Raw genomic sequence first — 27,297 nt, 5'->3', positions numbered from 1 at the left:
AGAGCACACAGACTTTACAACTACAAAAGCCCAACCTTCAATCAACCTCACTGCTAATTATTAAAATTATCATCATTATTATTATTATTGTTTACTTATCACCTTTATTTACAAATGAACTGAAATTCTCAGCTTTTAATATCATCCCATTAGATACACAAACATTTTTGATGAAGATCCTTTAAAGCTGGTCATGAAAACATGTACCAAGTGGATATTCACAGTGTACAAAAAAAAAAAAAACCTCAAGTACATATCAAGCATTACTCTCTAAAACACGCTGATTGTGATACATCTGAGATGAACTACAGTCAGTCATATGTAAGTTAGACTCCACTGTGAATCCAAATAACTACATGCAGTACCAAGTTATAATTCATCTTTAAACTTCCTGCAATAACATACTAATCCTCCATGTCTACATGATTGAGGACAGAAGTCCTACAGTGTCTAATTGATCGGTCAGGTCCTCCAGCTAAACTACTGAATAAATGCTTGTGTGAGGATAAAAGTAGGGAAATGGACGTGATGGATGAGCTCAGTCCACACGGAAAGAGACTTTACACACTGTCAGTGAAGAAATCCATGAGTTGCAGTAAACTGGTTTCAGCAGGAGCCAGGTGTTAAAGCTGAAATTCATCCACCTTTATTACATTAATTCATTTAACATCTTTTGCCAATTAGAAAGTAATTTTATTGGTCACATGACTTTTGTGTGAAAATCAGCTTATGTTCTATTAATAACTATACAATAATTTAGTCTATTAATGAAATGCTGTTATGATCACTTAATTAATTAGTTGGGAGCACTATGAGACTTAGAAGAGATCTTTGAGTTTAGTTTGTAAAATTTCATTGATTGTTAATTTCACAACTTTTTTTTTTTTTTTTTAAACAAGGTTCTATCTGTGATCTGAGAGGTTTTACAGTGCAGCTATCAAAAGGGACAAGGAGGAAAGATGCATTGTGCTGGTCACAACAATGGGCTCGAAGTGTGCACTTAATGCATTTACTCAAAGGTCAGCTTTCAAGTCAACATATGATGCCACTAATTTCCTCTAGCTGATATTGACCAGTGGGACAGTTCATTGCAAATGCTTTTCAACTATCTATTTTTTTTTCTTTCCCATTGTGCTGCTGTCCCTCCGCTGTCTTCTTCTTTGGTCTCTGTTGGCCCCAAAATCAGCTGAACACTTTTTTACCCCCCTGGACAACCTGTGTCCAGGAAAGAAAATTCTGTATGTAGCCTTGACATGTAATATGAGGAACCTGATTATTTAATTCCTTACTGACATGATTCTGACAGTGTTCAGTTCATGATCATCTGTGTGAAGGTGCTTCTTAATTTCTCATCATCCGAGCAACAACACAGATTCTAAAAAGCACCAAAGTAAACACACAGTTTTTATGAATACACCAACAATTATTTGATCATAAGTATGATTGTTCTTATTATCATTAGATTTGAATTTATTAAAACATTTCGTTGATTATTATTACTGTTATCACACTGAATAACTCATCTTGGCTCTATATTTATTTAGTATATTTATACATTTTTTATATTTATTCTCCATGTTGAATTCTATTGTAAATTGAGTTTATATTTCTGCTAAACCTAAGGCTCTAAAAAATGAAATACTGGGATTTGGACAGTAAGTATGAAATCTATAAAATAAAGTTTTATCAAATATTCAAGAAGAATGAGAACATGGCTGAAATTCAGTTCTACTCAGTAGAATGTTGGCCTCCTGCTAAGGAGGAGCAACAAACAGATACTCAGCGAATACACACACATATTCATACTACTGCTGTAGATAGGCCACTTGTGCTCCTTATTGGTGTATTAGCACATCAGAAAAACAAATTCAATGCAGCAGCCAGTTGACTCCATATAGAGCCTGTCAGATCTCCTGTTAAAGCTGTAGAACACAACACCACTTGCCCCACCTGCCCCAGCTCCTACACCTGCTCTGACCAAAGAAGCAAGTCCAAGAAAAGGGGGAGATACTGATTGAGCAAAAACATTTGGCACCAGTTTATTTGTTTTAAGTTAACACAAACTAGATCACATTTAGCCAAGAATGTCATTGTGGATATATTAAAAACAAAACAAAAATAAAGACATGGAGGCTAAATACACTGTGACAAAAGCCTCTCTGAATGTCTAACTGTCCACCTGAGAGAGCAGAAAAGCATGCGCTGGGCGGGGCTGACAGTGATTTGACAGACTGAAGTTACCGACTGATTTTCACACTGACACTAAATGTTACCTGGTCATATCATCACTCAAAATGTGAACTCCCAATAATGAACTCGCACACATCATCTGGACACAGATTAGCTGCTTTCACATGCACAAAAATCCAAACCGAACAAAACAAACAAACAAAAAAAAAACAACAACAAAAATCAGAGGATGGGGGCACTGGGAGGACTGCTCAACAAGGAGATAAAAACAAAGTTCAAACGCTTAGACTCAAACTGATTCTGAAAAAAAAAATCTAGTGGTTATGTGAGTCAGCTCTAGAAAAATAGATTCTCTTATTTGCTTGTAATAAGTCTACTGTAACTTTCAAACGTATTCAGTGGCAGTCTTTCTAGTGCCCCTGCTGACAACACAGAGGACATACAGGAAACAACAAAACAAAACCTCATCAATGTCAAACACAAGGTCAAAGGTGAAATTGGAAGCATCAGAGAAGCGCAGGAAACACAAGGACTGGATGATGAACTGTGACGCCACATCAACATGCTAGGGCAAACAGGAAGAGATCTAGAAAAAACAAAAAGAAAAACACAACAGGGAGACAAACCTAGGTTAAACAGCAATGGAACACAGACAGGAGACAGAAAAGAAACAAAGAATGATTATCTCTGTGTGGGGCTGAACTACAGGCTAAACACTCAACACAGTTGTGGACAGAGGGAGGACAAGTGTTACCACAAACTGAAGTGGATGACAAAAAAGGCAAAACAGACACACATAAAACAGCCTAAATTAAATATGCAGCGCAGAGTCAGTGACAACATGCAGGTCACCGAGTTCAACAAACAAAAAAAGCTGAACACACAGAGGCTCCAGATTGCCACAACTAATCAATTATCCTCAGATGTTAACGGCATGTAAAAATGCAATTCAAAACTGGAAGAGATACAATAAAACTATTCCTACAACTTGAAAATTCAGTTGGTTAGAAATGTCTGAATCAATCTCCAGTCTCAGACCGGAGGTTGATCATGTTTGATCCAATTTACTCTAGCAACTGTGCATCTAACACTGATCAGTTTACAAATGCAACTTTGCCAAAGATGATTCTTGCCATAGGCAGGTAATAGTGATTTTTGCTTGACAAAAGCTCCATCCATTGTTGTGTTTATAGGATAAGACATCGAAATGTGTCCTCGAAACAGAGCAACATGTTTAAAGGACAGATTGGAGGGTTTAGTGAGTCCTTATGGGATAACGGCAGGACTGTGCTAACTGGTTAGCGCGCTAAGTTTGCTAGAAGAAAAGGCATGAGAGAAATAATGAAGAAAGTGAGTTTTGTGTTAACTCACAGCTGAGTTCGCAATGTTTCTTCTGTAAACAGCTGCTAATGCTAAAGTTAGCAAGATAGTAGTACCAAAACATACAAAAAGTTCAGTTGGAGTAGCCTTGATAATTATTCTGGTAAACATGTCTTTGTAGGGTTTGTGGTTTTATTGATATGCCATTAAGAGTTGTATGTAGTCTAAAAGTAATGTGATATGTTGTTGAGAGATGTTAAAAGTCTTTGTATTTGCATATTGATATTCATATGATTTAAAGTCTGCTGATATTTTCACCAAATCCCACTCAGACCCAAGCCAACCATGAACTGATCAGTGAGACACACTTTCTCAGAATGAGCTGTTCATCCATCACCATGGACACACATCAACTCCCACATACACTGCACTTCTGCCTGAGAATCACTAAAGCACAAAATGCCAATGTTTTTTTTTTTTTTTTTTAATTGATGCCTCTAAAAGACTTTACATCCTCATCAGCAATGATTGCGCTTGGGGAGCAAAAAGCACGTACAAGTGAAGCCACAAAGTATTGGGAGATGTACTGACACACTGAGGACTTTGGTTTTCTTAAATAGATTTTTTTTCATTTTACTTTGGCCTTTCCGTCTCTTTCAGTTGATGGGATATGCAGCCACTGTGTCACAATAAAACTTAAATAAGGTGTTTCTTTGTGCAATTCCCATGTACAAATCCCATATCCCATACACAAAACTTTAAGGCAGAAAAGTCCCAATTCAGGGGCTGCATGAGATGCTCTGACCACATTAAAAAGGTGAAAGTGGACTTAGGAGGGTCCTTGTTAACTAAACGCACCGCCAGGAAGTTGCCCTGAAATGGCTGATGCGTTAACAGTATTGAACTTGAAGAGTTTGCATTACGTTACTCCTGTTCACAGCATCTCGATCAGTCTATCATCTATCAGTAATGTTGTATTTAGGAGAACATGTCCTAACTGCTAAAAACAGTGAACTTAATGCTTTACCTCCATTATTCAGATTTTGCAGCATTTCCATCCAGTTCAAATGATGGATGGGTCCTGACCACACCATTCATAATTGCCATCACCATTACAATCTCTCTTTCTCTCTTCTTATATCTCTAACTATCTATGTGTGTGTGTATACATGTATTTTTAAAATGTCTGTGTTTGTTTGTTGAGGGACAGAGAGAGTGAGAGAGAACAGGACAGTGGATCAGGTAGGATGTTAAAGTTCATGACACATGATCATGATTTTGTGCAATCGTGAGAATAATTTTTGTACAGTACACAACATACCAAGAGACTTCCAGCAGTAATATGACATCAAGTTAAGAGGGGAGGGGGCAATATCACAGAGAACACAGTGAGCGTCAGCTGCTGTGACATGAATGACCCTGGAGTACTCTGACTGTCCCACTACAGATACCTTAGTCTCTGGACTTGGATCTGGAATCGCCTTTCGTACCAGAAATACAGCCAGGACTTCACGAAGTCGCTGGCGGCACATATAGGATGGCTATTTATTCATACAGAGAGACAGGACACACAGGGACGTGCTAGATTAAACTACGCTCCCTGTGTTTTTGGAAAAAAATTTATTCAGATGAAGGCATGTTTGACGGGGGGGGTTAGTTTATAAAGTCTGTAGCAGCTCTGATGGATCCTACACGCACAGTCCATGCCACACTGAAACACAGTACACATCACCAAAACAAATAACAATAGGACACGCACCATGAGATCAAATGGAGTTGTTGGACTTCACATTTGTCTTTCAAAATTATTTAAATTCAGATAAATAATTTAGGCAATAAATAGTTCCCCAACACACAGGGGAAGTATAAAACCTATATAAAAATAGAAAAGGCATAAGTTTAAATATACATCTCAACAATTGTCTTGCTTCCTAGTTCTATTAAAAAACACACACGCACACACATACACACAATTTTCTTGTAGTCGAAGCAGCTAACCTTTTTATCTTGAGCAATTTGACATTTATATGAATTCTCCAATCACAGAAGAGATTCAGGGAAAGACATAATGATGTAGCCCTCGATAGATTAGCTAGCTGCTAACTAATAGGACAGTAGCTGAGGGTTGTGAAGACTTTTTTTCTTTTTCTTTTTCTTTTTCTTTTTCAACAAATCATCAAGTCGAAACTAACTCAAACAATAAAATGTGATTTTATGAGGCATTAAATCTCGATCACACAGACTCTTGGATATTAAGTTGACCAGAACAATTCTATGATGTTTGGCCGTTTTTGTTTTTTTTTTTTGGCCAAACTTCACAGTGTTACAAGTTAATGCATCAGGTTGACCTTTGACCTATTACTGAGACTGCAGCAGCACAGGAGGCGCACCACCAAAACATGCTGTATTTACTGGAGTATACTTACATGAAAATTAAATAGCATTAGCAATTTGTTTTATTTACATCTAGTTAGAAATGTACAATAAATGCAAATGAGTGAACTGACTAATGGACAGAAATCAGTTCAGGAGGTGTTTATGTACAACAAAACCTCTGGAGAGATGTGCATCTATCTGAAGCTGCCTGATTAGTGAAAGCCATGCAGCACCCAGATGGCCAATGAGACATCAACAAACATCAATGTGTAATCTTTAGGTGGGGGGTCCTGTTGGACCATAGAGCTCTGCAGTCTGAGTACAACAGCTTATGTCAGTAGGTGGTTACAGGAGAGTAAAGTTGATTTCAGTTGAAACAGCCGAAAACAGAACAAGCTGTTCACAGCATGGACAGGCTGCTCACTGATTAACGCCTAAACACAAACACATTTGAGAATGAGGACAAATATATCAATATGTCTGCATGTTTTGGTGGAGCACCGCCTCCTTATAAACAATCTGAGTGCCTCAATGTTATTTAAACAACCCATTTAAGTATAATTCACATACATGGTTTCCATTTGAAGAGATAATACATACTGTATTATATATATACTGCATGACTGATACAAAAGTAGGGAACTTGTGTTTTCTAATCAAACACTTTTCCAGCTGCTGACTGCCTCCAGCAGCTTCAGCTGAGTCTGGGTGGTGGAGAAGTGAAAACAGATGAATTTGGCACCTGACTGTCAAAGTGCAACTTATTCTAACAAACAAATCATGTGTTTATTATGTACCACAGCAAACTGATAACATTTCAACTTAAATTAAAAAACAGCTGTTTGTCTTATTTGTTAAAATGAAAACAAAGTGCATAAACCACAACAGAACACAGGAAGAATCCAGTCTAGTCCAAAGACTCTTGCATGTAGCTTGATGTGTCTTTTTGCCTGGACATGTCCTAATGACCAGGAGAGGCAGTGCAGCAGACATCACCCTGAAATGCACAGACAAGTTTCTGTGGACCAGTATTGGTTATTCATACTCAACTTACCATAACACCACCCTGCCTAGCTAAGTCTGCAGTGCCTCCGCCCCTTCAGTAGGGCTTGCTGTCATTCTTTGAGCGTTTCAGCTGCACCTTCAACCTCTTCATCCCGATCTGGAAACCATTCATCGATTGGATGGCTGCTTGCGATGACACGGGGTTATCATAACTCACAAACCCTGAGGGAGAAATCACATTCACAATATTTTGAGGTTGCTCATAATTAATATTATGCCTCCGTGAAGGTTATTGCAAAGGAAGCAAATCAAAAATTACAGAGTTAAGTTATATCCTAATTGGATTGCACTAGCTCCTGCATTAAAGGATATGGTCAAATTTTCTCCATGTCATTCAACAAATTAATTTGTTCCCATTGTAAGAACTGAAACATGTCTTCAGGCCACACAGGCTGCTGCATAACATTCAGTTTTAATTTAAATCTAATTCAGCGTGTGACATGACATATTAACCTATTAATTGCCAATCAAAAGTCACATAAGTGACAACAACTAAGCCAAGCCAAGCTCTGAAGCATGAACAACAGCCAACAAATGGAAAGATACTTTAAAAACACATCTATTGCATGCTGCAGGCGTTAAGTTCAGGACTCACCAAAGCACTTGCTGAGATTTGTTTGTTTGTCAATGAAGACTTTAGCAGAGATAACGTTCCCGAAGGGCATAAACATCTGGAGCAAATCCTGATCTCCAAACTCCTGGGGCAGGTGGTAAATGAACAAATTGGCACCTTCTGGGCCTGTCAACAAATTAATGTATTTTATCAGTCAAAGAACAATCACATACAGATATTTTTGCAATCCAGAACAATCATACAAACATATGAGACTCAATATATTAATCAAATTCTTCAAATTCTGGCAATGATCAGATCAGGTTTTCAACAAATGCTGTTTTAGCTGTGTCATATGTCACAGATCCACAAGGGTCATGCAAAAAAAAAAAAAAAAAAGAAAAAAAAAAAAGAAGAGGATAAACTCGAACTGTTTGAGCCCTGCGTGATACAGATCCACAGTCATTTAGATGTGGTAACTGAGATATCATATTAAGATGATGACAACCACTTGTCTTGTCACTAAGTTTCTCTTAGATTCAAATCAATTACTTCATCTTCAGCTCAGCAGCATGGTAAGAAGTGCTGGTCAAGATGAGAGACAATCAAATTTCATTCTTGTTTCGGTATCTGAGAGAAGAATTTACAAGATTTCATAAATGAGAACATCCACAGATGGCTGACAAGTGAAAGGGAAAACAGATGAGCCATGACAACAGCCTCAATGCTCTTCATCACTAATTCTCCAAATGTCTGCACTCCACTAGAAGACAGACAGGATTCTACCTCAAGATATTGGAGTTTTAATAATGGTGGTGCAGAGAGCTGTCTAACACTGTTGGCCTGAAATCTGCCTTAGGCCTTACACTGAGATTTAGAGGCTGCGAGGCCCCAGAATATGATTCATATCATCTTTTTACTGATCATACCCTTCATTGAAAAAGTCAGTAGAAAAAGTATGGATGTCTTACCGGTGCTGTGACTGTTGCTGGCTGACGCAGCATTTTAAAACAAGACACAATCCTTAGCAGAAGGTGAGAGTAACGCACAGCCTGCATGCACACGCACAAACATCTCTAACCTGCCTCCAACCCTTCTCTAAACTGAGGTTCAAACAATGCTCTAAGAGTGCTCTTCATTTTAAAACTCTTCAGAGTTGGTCTGGCCCTCTTAATCTTCAATCATGTCTGCTAAAACAAGTCTTTATGATGTATTTAGCTTTTGTTTGGGCAGTGTGAATGGAAACTGAACTGAAAACAGAAACATGCTCAAACAGTAGTTTTAGGTTCTGGTTTTCCATCAACTTGCAATCTTTATACGCTCCTGTCACCTCCCCCACCTCCCCCAGGACCCACCTTCTTTCTGACTGCCTGCAGCTGACACACTCTGTTGGGGCAGCAGGCTCTGGTTGTACAAACTGGGAATGGCAGCAGCAGCAGCATACTGCTGGATGCCTGAGTAGGCCTGGCTCAGGGCCTCCATGGTGTTTCCTGAACCATTAGACAGGCCCCCAGAGCCGAGGCTGCCATTCAGTGCGGCCATACCTGAATCAGAGTTACAGTAACAGATAAACAACAAATGAATGGAAAGACCCTGACTTATCACTCAAAGAGAATGATTAAATATAATAGTCATTGACAGAGTTTTAATAAGGGTCTGTGTCACTGCCAAAAACAATTGTGTGTGAGGGGAATTGTGTCTAGGAAACTAGTTATGAAGCTTTCAAGCCACTCAAAAAACTTAAATTAAATTACGTAAGCTAAAAAAAACAAAAAAAAAAAACTAAACAAAATTGTTTGCACAAAGTGCCACTAATCCTACATAATAGCAGGCATCACATAACAGATTTTTACTGTTTCACAAGCTTTCAATCTACAAGCCACCCATCTTAGCAACAAACTGTGAAAATTAGAATTCATTATAGAGAGAGACTTTTGACCCAACAGCTAAACATATGGAGAAAATGTATATTAAGTCTAGTGGGCTCTGGTGTAAAATTATACTGTTCAAGTGATTGCATTTAACTACAAAAAACCTATAGTAGCAACATATGGACATCTGTGCCTGATGTCAACAATTCTCTGTAAATACTGAAGCCACACAACCCCATAATAACAGTTCATGGGCTCTTGGAAGTACAGTTCCAGTTCAGGGTCAGTACCTGCCAGGGAGCCCATGTTGAGGCTCGGTCCAGCACCAGCAGCCAAAGACTGCAGGGCCCCCAAAGAAGACATAGGGTTCAGTGAAGAGTTGCTGCTGGAGGTGGGAGAGGAGCCTGCTTGGGGAATATTTACAGTTCAAACTATGACAAACACAACTGGAAAATAACAACTAAAGCCTGTATGTTAGAGCAACATTTTTACCTCACAAAACTTGCAAGAAAATAAAAAAAAGTAGGACTGACAATCCCTGAAGTATGGAGAATTCACATTTGATAAGCAGCTGTAGCAGTATAGTAGTATAAACCAAATTTTAAAAGTAATTTTGCGGAATTATGTGCCAAGAAAAGGTCAGTTAGAATTACCGTTTTTTTGTATTATCTTCTCATAAACTGGGATCTAATCTAATCACAGGTTTAGGTAAACACAATCAAGCAAACAAACACCTTCACGTCTCTCCCTTTCATGAAATATTAATGGTGCTGATGGAAATTTTTCCTGAGAGCAAAAAAGACGTTCATAATACATCATCTCGAATGTGCCTCTGACCAGATCTAGAGACAGCAAAGCTATCTTGATTTTCATCTTTGATGTCTGGAAAGTTTATTAAATGTTAATCTTAGTGATCTGGCGATCATAACAGGTCACTCCAGAGGTCAATCGACTTCTTCTTTCCACTGAATACATATCATGCAGGCCTAGTGCATGTGCCTCAATATTGATTGGGTAATACAGCTGTATAATTGTTGTTACCTGAGCTTGTTAGTGCACTTAGAGGGCTGCTAGAAGTTGTCATGGTGCTGGAGCCTGTGGGTGTGGCCTGTGTGGCAGTTGCTGCTGCTGCTAATGCAGCCAGGTTCTGTATGGCATTAAGACCTGACAGACAGAGACAGTTCAAGTTCAACACTCAACCCACCTCTTTCTTTGACTACAATGTATAGACGATATATATAGACATGCTCTGTCCCTGAATGCGATTACTGTTCAGCAATGCATATTCATAACTTAAAGTATATTTGTGTACCTGAAACAGGGTGCAGGTTGTTGAGTGCATTCCCTGTTGAGGCTGACTGCTGCAGCAGCTGTAAGTAGAGCTTATACCAGAAGGAGATATTAGAGGCAAATGTTACAGTGAAAGTGACAACAGAGTTCAACAGGTGGAAATGCTTTTTCACAGGGCTGATCTTTGCATCTGGTCATTTGGTTGTACAAAAACACACACTCACTGCTAGGTACTGTGGCCCCAGACTGTTGAGCCCAGTGAGATTTCCCCACATGGAAGCAGCACTGAGTTGCTGCATTTGCTGTTGCAGCTGCTGGGCCATGCGCTTCTGCTCCTTGTCCTTCTGAGTGTCTGCAAACTTCACTACAATGGGTGATGAACAGCCCTGAACACAGCCACAGGAAATCTTTAGTACTTTTACAACTTGATGTATTATGATATAAACACAGATTAAACACAAATGACAAAACAATCGTTTTGAAAATATTTGAATGAATGAGCGGTTTTCCTAGGCAAAATATTTCAACAGGAGGAATATTGTAATCTACAAACTTTGAAATTAAGGTTGCACATATAGTTAGTGTGGAGCTGAGATTTACCTCCATGGTCTGAGACTGGTGCATAGACTTGATTGCTGACTGAGCCATTTGTCTGGCTGTGAATGTCACAAATGCGCAACCTAAAAGACACAAACACACAGTATCATGATTCAAGCAGATTTTCCATCACCACCTTACAGTGTGACCTTAGAGTTGACCCCTTACGAAACTGTTAGCTCAATAAACCAGAAACATAGTGAATATGTGTATTTGCATGTCAAACCACATTTTCATTTACTCTTGTCTTGGTCGAACATTCTCTTACTTTATAAATCAATTTTGGCTTTGTAAACATGAATAGAATAGTGGTTAGTTGCTAACTGGGTCCTTCTGATATTGTGATCTGAGTTCTGGATCTCTGGACATAACTTTGGGAGCATCCAGTGTTTGATGTCTGTTAAAAATCTTTGTAAAGGTGCAATAACCCTCTGGGGTCCAGCATATAAATAAAAGAAAACAATCAGATATAACATAAAGATCCTTCACTAATTATTATTATTATTATTATCTCAAAACTTGTTATTGATATCACTCTCTCTCTCTCTCTCGCCACACACACACACAACAAACCTTCCCCTCTTCCTCAGCAACCTAATGCTGCTCTGTGTCACATAATTTTTTGACCTGTTAATGAGGTGCAGTTTACCAACAATAGGAAAGGGGGTGTTGTGTTTTTTTCTACTTGGGAGCACTTTCCTTGCCATTCCTTGCCGATCAAAACTAGCACCAAATGTGACAACAATGTTCAGGAAAAAGCATGGCATAAATCCTTAAGTTCGGTTTTACTTGGTCTATCAACAGCAAAGGGGTAAGGTTATAATTATCTGTAGTTCATAGGTACTGTCTAGTCTCACCCTTTCAAATACTGACATTGCTGACTTACCACGGCTAAGTCCATCTGGGCCTCTGAGAATCCGGCATTCCTCTATTTGTCCGTACGGTGAGAACATCAGTCGGATGTCATTCTCATTACACTTCTTGGAGATCATTCCAATAAACAGTTTCCTGTCCTCCACTGCTGTAATCAACACAACATGAAACACACCAGCTTTGAATCAGCATGATGATTCAACACAAACATGCTTCATTTTGGCTCTTCTGCAACTTCTGTCAACAGGGAGACATTTAGAGGGGATATAAATCTGAGATTTTAGAGGAACACATCAACAAAAGCATTAATCAAAATGTCCAAGAACTAACATCCCATTATAAAGTTGGGAAAATTAACTATCTTTGTCATTACATGATGACAATGAACTGTATGATTCTCAGCTACTGACACATAAAAAACACTGGAGCCAACTGCTAAATTTAGAGACAGATTCCATTCCATCAAGAAGGTACTGGAAAATCATTCACGGTATTTCAACAATGGCATGATGTCAAATTAAATAATTACAATTCCAAACCAATAACCTTTATTTTAGTTCATCATCCTTATAATCAGAGAGAGTAAAACAGAGTCCACTTCAAACATCAGAAACCCCTTACCATTGTTTTTCTCACTGTCAGCCGGCTTCATCTGGATTGGATGGTGCATCTGGACAAGGTGACAAATAACACATTAGTACACACAGCACAGAAATCTGCATATCTGTGTTGTGTGACACATTTCAGTGAAATTGGCTAAGATGTCACACCGAGGTTAGCAGAAAGATTTTGATTCCACATGAACTTGTCAGTTTTACCCATTTTTGATATAATGCCCATGCTTTGACTTTTTCCTCTCTTTTTTTAAATGGAATTATTAAATTATTTGGCAAAAAAAAAAACAAAATACAAAAAATACCGTTTATAATGAGAAATATTGTCAGATGTAAACATTATATTTAAGTAATGTAGGCATAAATCATAGATTTCTATCTTTCTGTCCTTTGTTTTTTTCTTTGAGATTTTTTTTTTTTATATTACATTATTGCTGCCCAGTTCCTTTCAACACAAATCTAGTTCTGAAGCAGGAATAAATGCTATTATTAGGAAGAGGGGTGATCACAAAATATATTTTAACCATGATTTGCATAACAAAGAGAACTGGCTGCTGACAGCCACTAAAGAAAATTTGATGTTTCAGGGGATTGACAAATAACTTGTAAGACCACCAGAAGGCACCATCATATCTAAATGACAGAAAAAAACTGCAGCAAATTGTTTATCATACACAAAAAAATCTAGAAAATATGAAAATATGGACTATTGAAGATATTTATCAATGTCTTTCCTACCATTTTCTGATGGGGCTGGAAACAGCAGTTTCACAGAAATCAAAACAGCAGCCTACATAACAGCCTGCTGTTGGGCAGCAATATGCTAAGATTATTTTATTATCTCCAGGTTTATCAACATCCAATCTGACATCAACTCTAAATGTAGCAGTGTCTCAAAATATAAATAAACCTTACTAAACATAAAGGTATATCTATGGGCAGCTTAAAAATACACCTGTGTGCTTCCCATTATTCACAGTTAAAAAACTTAAATTCAGGCTGAAGTCGTAATACATTTCAGCTCTGTCTTCAAGTGCTGGACCCGTCTCTTTCAAACTATGCAACCATGACAACATTTATGACATAATTGTGCTGGTATGGATGCAGATCCACCAGAGGGCAGCTCATAATCAAGTTCAAGTCACAAACAACATGGATGTTGCCTAAAGGCACCTCTTCTGAAAGTGGCAACAGCACAAGTAGGGTTGTAGACTGCAATGGTCTGTGAGACCTTCAAATATATCCCATTCTCTCTCCTCAAAATTGCTACTGTTTTATAGTGCCATTGTTGTGTCTCAATTGAATGCCATACGTTCTGATCCATAGTCTCTCAGAGAATGTGCACAATAATCAACATAGTACATACATAAGAGAGTGTCTGTCTCCAAAGGTACAGATAAAAACAGAAGGCTCTGTCTGTATCAATTTAGATTTTTTTGCATTGCATTGCACTTAAAAGGCAAATACTCCTAAGACAACTTTAACCAATCCAGACCACAACGACCTGGTCCGTTTTGTTCCTTCCCAGAGGCTAAAAAACCTCTACTGTGAAGATGATGATGATACCACAGACCATAATTATATCTTATGTCATCTGGAGCCTCACCCTGGTTTTTTCCCTTTGGAGCTTCTTTTAATGACATACAACATACTGATCAACATCCTGATGAGTATTGACAATGAAGATGCTGAAAAACTAAATTTTTATACATTACATTTATAATATGAACAATATCACCATCATTCGTTGGCAAGGAAGAAGAAGGAGGCCCCCCCTTACCCCTGGAAGAATCTTCATGTTGTGCAGAGCGTTCTGAGCCTCCAGGGCTGACTTACGAGTATAATATGTTATAAAACAGCAGCCTGTGAGGAAAAGGAAAACGAAACCGTGTCACACACCTGACTGAATTGCTAACATAAATGTTTCATTTAACATATACACATGGTTTAATTATATTAAGGAATGCCTAACAAAACATGGTGATGTAGTGATGAAGTTTTAGCATTCAGAATATTAATACCTTAGATGTAGCAATTGCAGTGTATGCATTATTAATACAAAGACACACTCTAGCTATTAGCAGAAAAGCAAAGACACACACAGACACATTAAAGAATCTAATGATGGGATTGTCTATGGTTGTTAGTAAGTCATACCATTAAAGATACTGTTTCATTAGATATGTAATGTACACAGAATTACCAAGCATCAAACCACTGAGAGGCTGATTGTTAGGAAAAAGCTAAAGACTGACCTTTGCTTTGTGGTGGATTCTGGCTGCGGTCTCTGAGAATATTAATCTCATAAACAGCTCCATAAGGCTCAAACAGCTCACGAAGCTGCTCTTCAGACCAGGACCGTGGAATCTGTCCCACAAACATCTTAATGGCATCAACATCTGGTTGGTCGGGATGGTCCAGAGACCCATTCATTTTCTTCCCTCTACAAAAGGTAAATATCAGGTCAATTCGGCTCAAAAAAACAAACATGCTGGCTCTTATAACTACAAAAATCCTACAACAACCTCACCCTAGCCCTGTGCTGACAAAATAAGGATGCTTCATTTATATCTAATGTTCTTGTTTTTTTATGACACAGATGATCAATGTCATGCAGAACGTCAGGGATACCTTTTCCCTCACCAGTGCTGACTTCATCCCAAAGGGATATAAGAGGCAGAATAGCCGACTGGAAACAACAGGTGGCTCTCCATCCAGCCTAACTCACCATTCAGACATTTTAATACATTACATACAAACATTACATCAATACATTGGAGACACGATATATGTCATCCTGCTTCAAATCCACCAGCATTATTCCCATCCCTCAGAAGATAGCTCCTCTGAGCATCTGAGGGCACACACAGCTCGTGCCATGACCTGTTACTTGTTAGTCTAAGCAACCTAACATTAACCTTTGTGAATATTTTGTACGGATAGTTTGGACAACAATTGTCAGCTGTTGATAACCACAACAACAACAGTAAAATTTCAGGGGTTCAGGGTTCACAACTCACTGACTCACTCAGCCTGAATTTGTTATGGTAGTTATGTTATGTATATAAGAACTGACCTCAAAATAAGTCACCAGCCTTTAGGCAACAGGTGACACATACAAGGCGCGATGCATATTTATAGAACAAAATGTATTTAAAATAAAAAGCAATTATTTATTCATATTATTTTCTCACAGCCACAGGGAGCCACAGCAAAGGGATGAAAGCTGGTTACCGATCCCTGCACTAGGTTGTCTCCCTTTCATCCCTGATGATCCACCAGTCGTGATGTGGGACGAGTGGTTGATTAGGGTGCACAGTGTATCTGTGGCCCTTAGTGGGACTGATACTTTGGCTCCTCACACAATATTTAATGAGTTTACTCATCTGTCACTTTGTTTAACATTCAAAACTCTCCCCATTATGGCTAAATTCCACTTAGTCAGAGTAAATGGATCATAAACTGTTTGAAGTTATCTTTATTGAGAGAGTCTGACTTTCCTGTTATAGGTCAAACCAACCGGCTACAATGAAACACAAAGAAATATTCAGCTTTCTATGTGAACATCAGCACCTATCACTTATCCCCTTTTACTCAGTCTACTCCCTATAACTCTCCTGAAGAGGCACCATTTACTTCCTTAACCAAACTTAAAACATTCTGTAAATGTTTGAGTTGTCTCTATTCCAGACAGCCTTCAGTCTCCACCTGCTCCAAGCTGTGAATTCCTCTCTCCAACAATATGCACCATGCTTCCTCAATCTCACCTACAAGACTTCCCTCTATCATACATGAGACAATGCAGCCCAGCCTGATGTGTGCCCAGTCCTAGCAGGCCCTGCATCATACAATGTTCATTTACATGTAAATCCCTGAATTTATCTCTAACCTAGCTCTTGAATAACTTCTTTTGAGGGCACTGCAAAGTAAAATTGTCAGTACTTAAGATTCTGTGTCTGGCCACTTTCCATTGCCGGACCAAGGCCATTGCCCTCCCTCCTCAACATGTACAAGGTACTGATCATGTTCCACATCCTCTTCCACCTTCTAATCCTCATTTTGAACAGCCACAGCGTATCCTCCTACTTCTATGTCTCAGCATGAAGCCTCCCTTAAGTCCAGCCATACTGACCCAAATTTGCCATTTGGGTCATTTAGAAAATGCTCATAAACTTGTCATAAATATATGTGTGTTTTCTACCTCCCATCAATGCTGTGGACAGGAAGTTTACTCAATGACATTACAGCCCTTCAACCCCCTCAGTCTTTTCATGCAGGAGATTTACAAGACTTCAGTGAGTTCACTGACACAGCCAGAGCCCTCATGGACACATTACACTCCAAGCTTGCTGCCAGTTTGGCCAGGCTTCTTATTTTTACAACCTTTTTGCCAAGTTACCTCATGACCAAGTTGCCAGTTATGCTGGGTATGCATGCTCCACCCTTTCTGGTTCTCCTTACAACCTCCTGAACTTTGTATTGTGGTTAGAGGCTGAGTGTCAGATGGTTGCAACAAAACTACAGTATCCTAAGACAGATACAGACAGTGCAAGTAATAAGAAACCTTTTAAACACAGCTACTAGACTGCTGCTACTGTGGAGCAAATCCCCAGTCAAATCTACCCCTCATTCCCTCTCAGCTCCACCTTCTGCTTTAAATATGGTTTCATCTGGTTTAAAATAACCAAGATGGCAACAGAGAAATTACTAACTGGAGGCTTCAAAATGGTAGCTCACAAACCAAGGGGTGATGCCGGGGGGGTTGATTATTGCCAGCCACCTGAAAGTGTCCAACTAGCTTTCATTATCTATGTCTTGAAGACAAGAAAAGTGCAACGTTCTCCTCCTTACAGTAAGAAGCCAACAGCAGCACTGAAGACAGTTCAGTTAGGGCTTTTCTTTTAAGATAGCTGACACAGCTTTCCACATGAAGAAATTCATTCATATTTTCACAGCAAATTAGTGTAATGATGATGGAAATTATAGCTGCTTATCTTCTGTCTGCCTCTCTGCCTCTGTCATAACCTCAGTGTTAAAGATTGTGTCTCTTGTTTGTTAATTGCTAAGTCATTCATTACTAAAATGTATCGCGCATGCACCCTCTCTGGGTTTGTGTACGTCTATTAATTGCAACACACTTGTTCTTCAAAGAATTACACACTTCAGACGTCAGCTGTCTAATGTCAGATATACACTATTGCTTCTGCAAATGTCTTTGTTATTTTTCTAACGCGAATTTAAAAAAAATACAAAGGGTTGCTTATGGAACTGTCAAAAATAATCTTACAGAAATGAAAAGACTCCCTAGTATGATGGATCTGGATTTCTGCTTAGGCAACAAATTGCAATGTTGGAATTCGGTGTCAGCATGAATCCCTGCACGTCACCTGCCTTGTGTCAACAGCTCTGGCTGCTGTTGGTGGTGATGTCATTGTGTGGAGTAGATTTTCTTGACTTTGAGCCCATTTGTTCCCAATCAATGCACAGCCCATGTTGCTGACTGTGTGTGCAACTTACTGACCACAAAAGTATAGAACTGTCCAATCATGGATAAAAAATAGCTGGACCTCTGGAAAGATGGAAGAGACAGAGCCAGTCAAAGGAAGAGGATTTGTGCTTGTGTTCTTTAATCTATTCTATGTTTGCAAATGTTAGGAGGATTGTCTGAAAATGTGGTGTAAAACTGTCTTTGTCTAAAAGTCTTTTAAGAGTTAAATGGAATATCATGCTGAAACCAAACAAAATATCAAAAAGTTGTTTTTAAATAGCCCACCGTGTCCACAGCTGTATTGTTCAATTTCCCCATTCTATAGTATTTAGCTTGCTCTTGCTTATAAAATAACCTCAGTTGCAGTGAGCGAGTTTTTGTCCGACAGACATCCATGTGAAACTTCTATTCTTAGCACCGGCATCTAAGACTCATTTACTCATTTACTCAAATACCAACAACTGGCTATATACTGGGCTGGCACTGGCTATCATGGCTGCTTTCAACCTGCACTGGATATTTAATTCAGGAACAGTTAGACATGCACCTGGAGCTTCAGGGCTAATTAACTGAAATGATCAGCTGTGGAAGATGTCAATATGGTAACGTTATTCATATTACAAATGTGAAGACAACAATAAGGGATACACTTTGAAATGTATACTTTTTATTTATATATCACTATTACCATCGTGCATTCACTTTCTGTACAATAAAGAAAACATTTATGTAATTTAAATTTGTTCCTAGTAATCCTGTTTTTTTGTTTTTTGAAGGTGTAGACTAATCATTTCCAGAACCTATCTATCTTAAATACTGACCAACAAAGCAATTTACCTTGTCTGTCCTCTGCTGCTATCAAGAGACAATACTAAACAGGAACTGTCGAAATGGAGGGGCTTTAAATGAGCTACATTTAACATAGGTAGTACAGTTAGTTATTAAGCTTTTTCATAGCTGAACACATCACAATCCATGTAACCATATATCTAAAATAAAGCTGCTGTAGATTAATGAGACACCAAGTTGTGAACACAGTCAGAAATGCCTCATTTGCTGTTAGTGTTGTGCTTGTTTCCCGGCTGTCAGTTTTGATACTGTCTCTCTTACTGGCAGCTTTTGCTGTGTTTGTCAATACAAATGTCTTTGTTGTCTCGAGTTAAACAGCACCTAAATATCCTCTCAATTTTCACTCTGTGGCCTCTGAACCAGCAGCCTCACTCATCCCTGCCCTTATACTAACCAGCCCCAACACACAGGACATAGAAGAGAAAGGCATGCAGAGCAAAATTTTTCTAGATTGGTCAGTTCTGCCTCCACAGCGGCCTTTTTTTTTCCTTTGGCAATGCTACAAGCTAGGAGGACAACACAAGCTGAGAGGCATCTCGATCAAATTGTATAATTATAGCCCGTTGATACACCACGGAGCCCATTCAGCCCACCTGAGGTCACAGGTAGGCTTTCTTCTAATGGCTCCTGTAAGTAAACTATTGTCAAATATATTAAATTAAAATATATTACCAGTCTGCTGTCAACAAAACCGTTCTGCAGCTTCTTTGTCGATTTCAGTAAGAAATGTTGACTAGGACATGTTTTACTCTTACACATAACGCAACAGCCTTTTGGCCCTGCACAATGCTGTGCAAATTATGGACATAATCTCTCAAGAACTGCATGGACTAACTGTTCAGGATCATCTTACCTCTAGACTAGGCTAATGCAATTTCTCATTATCAGAATGTCCCAATAATAAGCCTGCACTAGATACCAACTCCTGCAGCTCAAGTGCTGACAAGACATCACCCCCTGTTATTTCTCTGCAATGCCTCCCAATAAAATCCAGACCAGAATTCACAATCTTTCTCCTTAGACTCAAAGCCAAGCTCCATCAGATCTTACTGAATTTCCTTGGCAACCATTCACTAAATGCAGGTCTTCTTTGTATCTTCTATTTGTATGCTTCAATTGCTTCTATTACATAGATAAAAGTAGAGCTATACTGATAAATAAACACATAAAAATTTAACACTATCAAAAAAATGTTGTGAGATTCATTGATGTACAATACTGTCAAAATCAAATATCACAACAATTGTGCTCAAAGACCTTATCATGTGACATTAAATGACAGGGATGAGAAAGCATATCTGCTCAAAGGACTATTATGGGAGGCAAAAATACTAATGTGGTCATGATGACTAAAGTGGGAGAGGCATTTAGTGTTATTTTTAGTTTGTTAAAGTGACCTGTTAAACAGAACATGATATCATCAATTTGGGCTTTATACAAATAATGTGCCAATAATCAGAGATAGGTGTGCATAGGAACAGGACCTGCACCAGAATCAGACAAAATAAAGTTTAGAGGAACATGTACAGGGTGGTACCACAACATCTCATGTTAGAAAGAAGTGAATGTAGATGGAAACTGCAACTGTGGGATCTGCCTGCATTTGAGGGATTTCTCTCTATTATATTGGTGTACACAAAAGGAAATCATATTGCTTTCAATATTCCACAAAAGCTGGGTTAAATTTTGGACGGAAAGCATGCTGATTTGGTTTAAAAATCTAATTGAAGTTTCTAACTAATTACTTAAGACTTTCAAGCTAAAATAATTAGAAAATCAACTCAATGCACATTACGAATATTTGAGTAGGATTATGAGGGAGTGACTTACACAGGGCTGGAATTCAAAGAGCAGTGGTCCACCATCATCTCTGGGAGAAAGTCCAGTTTAAAAGAAGCCATGGTGGAAAGTGTTTTTTCCTTCTTTAAAACAGTGAAGCTAAACTGATGCAGTGATCAGACAGCAGTGGTGGACACCAGATCATGCACTTGATGGTAAGTCCCTGACGAGTGGTATTGCAAGTAGGCCGACAGTGCAGAGAAGTGAAGAAACAGACTGCCACAACAAACCAATCCACATGGAGAACCCGTCCACTGGAGAACCAACACAAGACACTAAGTGCAGCTGAAGAAACACCTTTCTCTAAGATGGAGGAAGAGTACAAACGACAGACAGAAAGTGACAGGCCTTTGGGCTGGCTTTCTAGGTTCTGTGAGTAGGACTAACCACTGCATGGGGATCATAGAGACAGAGTGCTGGTGGGATCACTGGGGCCAGAGAGAGTAATGGCCATTTGGGGTCCCACAATCAAAGTGCTGATGATCCATGGCCTTTGTGAATATTTCTCCAAGCCCAGCAGATCTGGCTGCAGCATCAGATAAACAGGGTGTCAGATTGATGGTGATAAGGCCCAGTGGGCAGAGGGAATGAAAGAGAGAGTGAATAGTACTCCCCAGCCAGTAGCTAATCCCTGGACTAGGCACAACAGGGGCTAACAATTAGGTTCCGGCCTGAGGGGGGTTGTGTTTGCCCTGTTGTCTTACAGGCTGCACTGGCTGGTGTGTGACTTGTGTGAGTAAAAACAATGTCAAATGACACTGGCTTTGGTCTTTGTGCCCCTGACAGTGCACACACAAACTCACATGCACATACGCAATGACATAAACTCCAGGAATGTACATAATCAAACTACACTTGGCAGGAGAGGATACGCCAATCTCCTGAAAAGTAGATGTTTCCTGGGCTCAACATAAACTCATTAGATGGTTTAATTCTTTTATTCCACACATCAAAACCTCTTTAATATGCAATATACATTTAGGTCCTCTTTAATGTTCAAATGCAGAAACAGGACAGCAACAAAATATGTTCATAAGGTGTTGCACCAGAACACCTTCAATGCCTTAAATCTCCAGACCGCTGAACTGTGCTGATCATTTTACCTAGCAACCTTCCTTAATTTGATGTTTTTGACGAAAACAATGATTATGATCACCAGTGCTGTCACAACACTGTCAATTCAAAATCTACCAATCAGGCTGAGATCTGGTGACTGTGAAGGCCACAGTATACGATTTCCAAATTTCCATGCTAATCAAACCATCAGGTAACTCATCATTTTTTGCCTGGTTTTTCATAGATTTCCTTTAAATTGCCCGCAGATGTAAATTTTTACTATCGCACGCGGGCAAATCTGTAAATCAACACAAAGAGGCTCTAGAATTTTCCAGTTGGATGTGAGTGGACCTCCTGTGCTGATCACAACTATATCACCATTACATTACTCCATTTTATCCATTTCCCGGTTGTTGGGGAGGCACTCCCTGCTCACATTGGGTGAGTGCAGAGTACACCCTAGCCAGGTCACTAACACACAGAGACCAACAACCATTCACACCTTCGGACAATCAACTTTGGACAGTGGGAGGAAACTGGAGTACCCAGAAGAAACCCACACAGTCACTGCGAGTACATGCAAACTCCACACAACCCTCTTGTTGTGGAGAAACAGCGCTAACCACTATGCTGCCATGCTGCCCTGACAAAACATAACATCTGTGATGTAATGCTGCACAACTCTAGAATAACTGACAGTGAGAAATATCAACAATGCATGCCTCAGGCAAAAAATCTCAACATTTTTCTCACAATGTATCTACACTCAATAAATATCAAACTGACGACATTTTAGAATTTATTTATTTATTTTTTGAAATTAGGAACTAGAAAGATAGCATTGATGTGTCCAGATACATCACTTACTACTTACTTGAAGCTACTTTGATGGTGATTATAGCTACTTGAGCTTTAAGATGTGACAGGTTTTGTAGACATTGGTTTTCTGCACATCTTCTCAAGCTCTGTCAGTTTTAAATTGGAAGCATCAATGGACAGATAATTTTCAGGTCTCTCCAGAAGCACTCAATTAGCTTTTAGTTGATGCCCTGGTTGAGGCAACATCTCAAATTTGTCTGAATAATCTGAGTTCCTGAGCACTCCAGACAAGATTTTCATTACATATCTCTATTCTTTATTCCATTCAATTTGTACTCCGCCCTGACCAGTACTCCCAACCCTGCTACTTAACATCATCCATAGCCTGATGCTGCCAAGTTTATTCCAGGTCTGCAAAGGCTCTTTGGCACCGAAACAGAGTGATCATCAAGTTCTTCTGGCTATAGCAACAGTCGTGATCTTTCCATTTAAGAATGATGGCGATCACTGTGGGAAAATTCAATGAAATTGATTCTTCGGAAGTCATCACTTGATCTGTGCCTCTAATAAATCCAGGCTATGAGCTCTGCAGCAGTTCCAACCTGGTGATTTTTGTCTTTATGTACAATATTACAAGCAAATATCTTAGAAAAGGGGATGCTTGTGGTAGCCTTTGTTGGCATGCAGAAAATGAGCAACAACAAGTCTTGGGTCAAGATGGAGACCAAGAACAGTCATCCAGCAAAGCTTGAGAGATGTTCTGTAAAGGTGGGAGATCCTGCCATGAGGACGACCATTTCAGGCAGGCTTCGGTGGAAGAATTGGCAGATCAAAGTAACTTTGAATAAAAGTAATCTGATAACTCATTTAGAGTATGCCAAACTCTACACCAGAAACAGAGAATTGAGCAAACAATTATCTGGTTTGATGAGAAAAAACTGGGCAGAACTCAAACACAGAATGGGTTTGTAAATCAGAGTGTCTATATTTAAAAAACAAATCAAGTGTAAAGTTTCACTTCTATTAGTCCCTTCATTCGGCCAGTTCTGTTTCCCATCCCGTCGTCCATCCATGCATTATCTACATGCTCAAACCCAGCTGACAGTGGGAGAAGACATCATACATCCTGGATATGTCACCATGCTATCGCAGGGATCCTGTTTCCCATCTACTTTTAAGTTAGACTTAGATATTGAATTGTGATAAGGCTCATGTTGTGGACTGTGGGTTACTGGTTAGTGGCTTTCTACAACCCTCTGTTGTCTTTAAAACTGCGGTCAGAGTATAGAATGAATTGAAGGATCCTTACCCCACTAGTGCCACGTTGGAGACTTCCAAGGTAGAAAGGGGGATTGTGGGCTGTCCAGTCTGCTCTGGAGACCCATACAGGGTTTCAGGGTCCAGGCTATCCATCCAGGGCCTTGCACTACCACTTCTTACAAACACAAGACCAGAGACAAAGAACAAATCTAAAAAATATACATGACAAAAATACACAACACATATGTATGCTATGTCCAATTGATAATGATTTAAAAACTGCATTAAAATAGAAATATATTATATGATATTGTACATTTAAAATTTAAAAATCAAACGTTGCCTGTGGCTCTTTATTTACTTCGACACTTACAACTGGACAACAGGCAAAGTTCAGTAGAGCTGCTGGCTGAAAAGGGTAAATTGATGTTGCAAGTCTACTTGGCTCATTAAACACCAAAACTAGTCTAACATCGTCCAATTGTAAAGTGTTACCACTTCGTTGTGAAGGGGGTTGCAACCTGGCTCTAAAAAGTACACAATGATAAACGATATAATAATACAATGCATTAAAACTTCTGAATCACTGACAAAAACCATAACAGCATGTACTGCTGCAGCAACTCTCATGCCTTTGGCATCTACCTACATCCCTGATGAGGCTTTAAGATGCCTCTTTCAAAAGCTTAATTTTCATAATAAAGAGTTAGACTCCATTCTTCAGAAAAACAAGTGTCTGATCAGTTACTACCTGAGTATAACTGATTGAACTTGTGGCCTCTGCCTGTAAAACTGAAACTGGGTTATTTCATGAAATAGCCAGAACATGTTGTGTCATTGCTCTCATTGTAACACAACAATGAGTCTCAAGTGGCCTAGCAGAGCACACTTTATCCACACTAAAGCATGTCCAGCCATAGCTGTCTATGTTTCTGTGTACTGCAGGCTCACAGCGTGCGGTAATAGCACTGACTCACTATGTTATTGCTCTATTTAGGAGCACCCCAGGTGTCTGACCATGGTAATATCCTCATACCAACTCGTGTCTTCTTTGCATTTTGTTCTTAGTAAATCAAGTGTGCAACAATTTGTACTTCAGAATTTCAGTGCTTTGAATTTTCTATCTCATTCATATTATTTGTTCAGGAGTTAAAGACATGTACTTTATACAGCAAGGGCCTTGCAAAATTAAGAGCACCTCCACTGACATCAAAGGAAATAGGACAGGCTTAATTGATAAGCAAGAGTCAGTTAAAAAAAATGGAGTTGGAGCATATCTGTAATATTTCCATCACTGTGCCAGGAGCAATGCATTAGACAGGAGGAAGAATGACGCAATCAGCCATAATATGATGACCACCTGCTTAATATTGTGTATCTTTCCCTGTGACCATCAATGAGCCATGAACACGTTCATAAAATAGCCAGTTCCCCGCAGCTTTCTAAGTACTAATTCTTTGGTTGACTTGGTCATTGACTATCACCATCTATTTCTACCAAGTGATGATGTGTCACTCCTCTCCATCATGTATTATGTGTCATTCATTTCAGCAGCCATTGTTTTACATAATAAAATATCGCTATTCACAGTTGAATGCAAATTCTAGAATATGTGCCGACAGACCAGCTAATTTTGACTCAAGAGCAATAACAGAAGGCACATGGCCAATACCAAAATTTGATTACATGCAAACTTACATTTAGTGCCACTTACTCTGTATAAGGATCATCCATGGAAGCTGGTTGTTCAGTGACTGGTCACACAGTTTGAATGATTGCATGAAGTCAGCTTCCACAGATGACTGAAATTAAGTTTTGAACCCATTAAGATGTGTGACATGAAACTCATATTATTTGTTAATGACTTGTTGTTTTCTCAAAAGTTTTCCATATTAAAACATAAAATTTCAAAGTGTACAGAGACATAAGAGATCCAATGAAGCCTGGGAGCTTTGAGCCAGTAAAATTCAAAAGATAATGCATGGTAACCTCCATGCATTCTCTATAATCATTCAATTTAAGTGTAATTATGTTGTAATACACAAGGATGGCAAAACCGTGGCTATAAACTAAACTAAAACATTTATTTTATAAACACAACACAGCAGCTTGGCAATGAGTGTTGGTCAAGTACCTATGGACCAGACCGAAATATCAATTCCACACCCCTCAGCTGTTTGACAACAAGAACAACAATATCAGAAAAACTATACTATGAGCATTTATCGGTCAATGCACGCTTAAAAACATGGCTGCATGATAATGCATTCAACTACATTGGCTGAGCCAGCTGATTAGTCAGAAATTGAAGGTCACATCCTCCCTTCTTAACGACTGAGTCTTACACAAAGCTCTGGTTATAAATCTTTACCCCACAGCTGTCAAAACTATAAGCAGACACAATGGCACAATCTCTTGGTTTTGATCCTCACAGCTTATGATTACAAGGCTGAAACTGAGCAAGAACTGAACCTTCTGCAGGTGGAAATCTCAGTGTACAGGCTTACTCAGGTATACAGGTCTGATCCTAAATAGTGGAATTTACAAAACATAGTACGATGCAATATCGCTTTCAAGCACAGCTTTTTGATGTAACATTGCATGTGGATTCAGTTACATTAAATGGTATATGTGAGCACAGAACGTATTACTGCTTCTGAGCTGTGATAATGGGATACTGGGCTCCTCGGCAATGTCAAGATCATAGAGAATATTAATATAGTCAAGCGTCAGAGGATTCATTAATACACATTTAGTACGTTGGTATTGCACCATGAAATAATGATTTAGTCGGCTAGGATGTTTCTCCCAAACAATACAAGATTTTGGTGGTTGGACTGACGAAAGAGGTCGAAGAAATTTGTATGACCAATTTGTAGTTTTCTACTAACAAGACCTACAGTGGCATGACATCAGAGGAGCCACAGAATTCAGCAGCATTTAAACATTTAAGCCGGTTTATGAAAAATGAAATTTAACGTACGAGTTGTTGCTGTGGCTGCTGCTGATGGACTCAAGCCCAAAGCCTCGTGTTTCATAATAATATATATTATTCATGATGTCGCGGTTGGATTCTGCTAACACACTTATTTTTGAGCAAAATTAAATCCGCACAGCCTCCAAAAAACACCACTTATCTTTACGCTTCTGCGAGAGCATAACAACTTCTGTCTTAAATATGCTGCATTGTGCAACTTTTCACATATTAGCAAGGCGTCTCTATTCCAGTCCACGATG

General features: G+C 39.0%; 1 protein-coding gene across 6 annotated transcripts; it reads right to left on the bottom strand.

Annotated features, from left to right (window-relative positions):
* Nucleotides 1–835: 835 nt before the first annotated feature.
* On the bottom strand, nucleotides 836–27,297 carry celf1 (cugbp, Elav-like family member 1). 6 transcript variants are annotated; one of them, XM_029497411.1, is made up of 14 exons: nucleotides 27,044–27,297; nucleotides 24,110–24,235; nucleotides 15,005–15,192; nucleotides 14,530–14,612; nucleotides 12,757–12,805; nucleotides 12,149–12,283; nucleotides 11,266–11,345; nucleotides 10,890–11,051; nucleotides 10,688–10,757; nucleotides 10,417–10,539; nucleotides 9,666–9,782; nucleotides 8,860–9,048; nucleotides 7,547–7,690; nucleotides 836–7,113 (listed from the first exon to the last, which is right to left on the bottom strand). In XM_029497411.1, the coding sequence occupies exons 1-14, from the start codon at nucleotides 27,115–27,117 to the stop codon at nucleotides 6,986–6,988; spliced, it is 1,668 nt and encodes a 555-aa protein (XP_029353271.1). In that variant the 5' UTR covers nucleotides 27,118–27,297; the 3' UTR covers nucleotides 836–6,985. The 6 variants fall into 6 exon arrangements, with proteins under 6 accessions (XP_029353271.1, XP_029353273.1, XP_029353272.1 ...); XM_029497413.1 differs by having other exon boundaries at nucleotides 9,666–9,779; nucleotides 12,149–12,280; XM_029497412.1 differs by having other exon boundaries at nucleotides 9,666–9,779; nucleotides 27,044–27,296.

This window comes from Echeneis naucrates, chromosome 3 (genome assembly GCF_900963305.1).
Source record: "Echeneis naucrates chromosome 3, fEcheNa1.1, whole genome shotgun sequence".
NCBI classification, from domain to species: domain Eukaryota; kingdom Metazoa; phylum Chordata; class Actinopteri; order Carangiformes; family Echeneidae; genus Echeneis; species Echeneis naucrates.
The sequence above is the reverse complement of the archived record's forward strand: the minus strand, read 5'-3'. Positions and strand labels throughout refer to the sequence as shown.

Excerpts from the sequence above, each read along its gene's own strand:
- celf1 (XM_029497411.1), bottom strand. The coding sequence starts at position 27,117 with ATGAATAATATATATTATTATGAAACACGAGGCTTTGGGCTTGAGTCC. Across the intron at positions 10,758-10,889 it reads TGGGGCCACAGTACCTAGCA|CTCTACTTACAGCTGCTGCA; the intron begins GTGAGTGTGTGT and ends TTCTGGTATAAG. Across the intron at positions 7,691-8,859 it reads TGCAGGCAGTCAGAAAGAAG|GCCCAGAAGGTGCCAATTTG; the intron begins GTGGGTCCTGGG and ends ATTTGTTGACAG.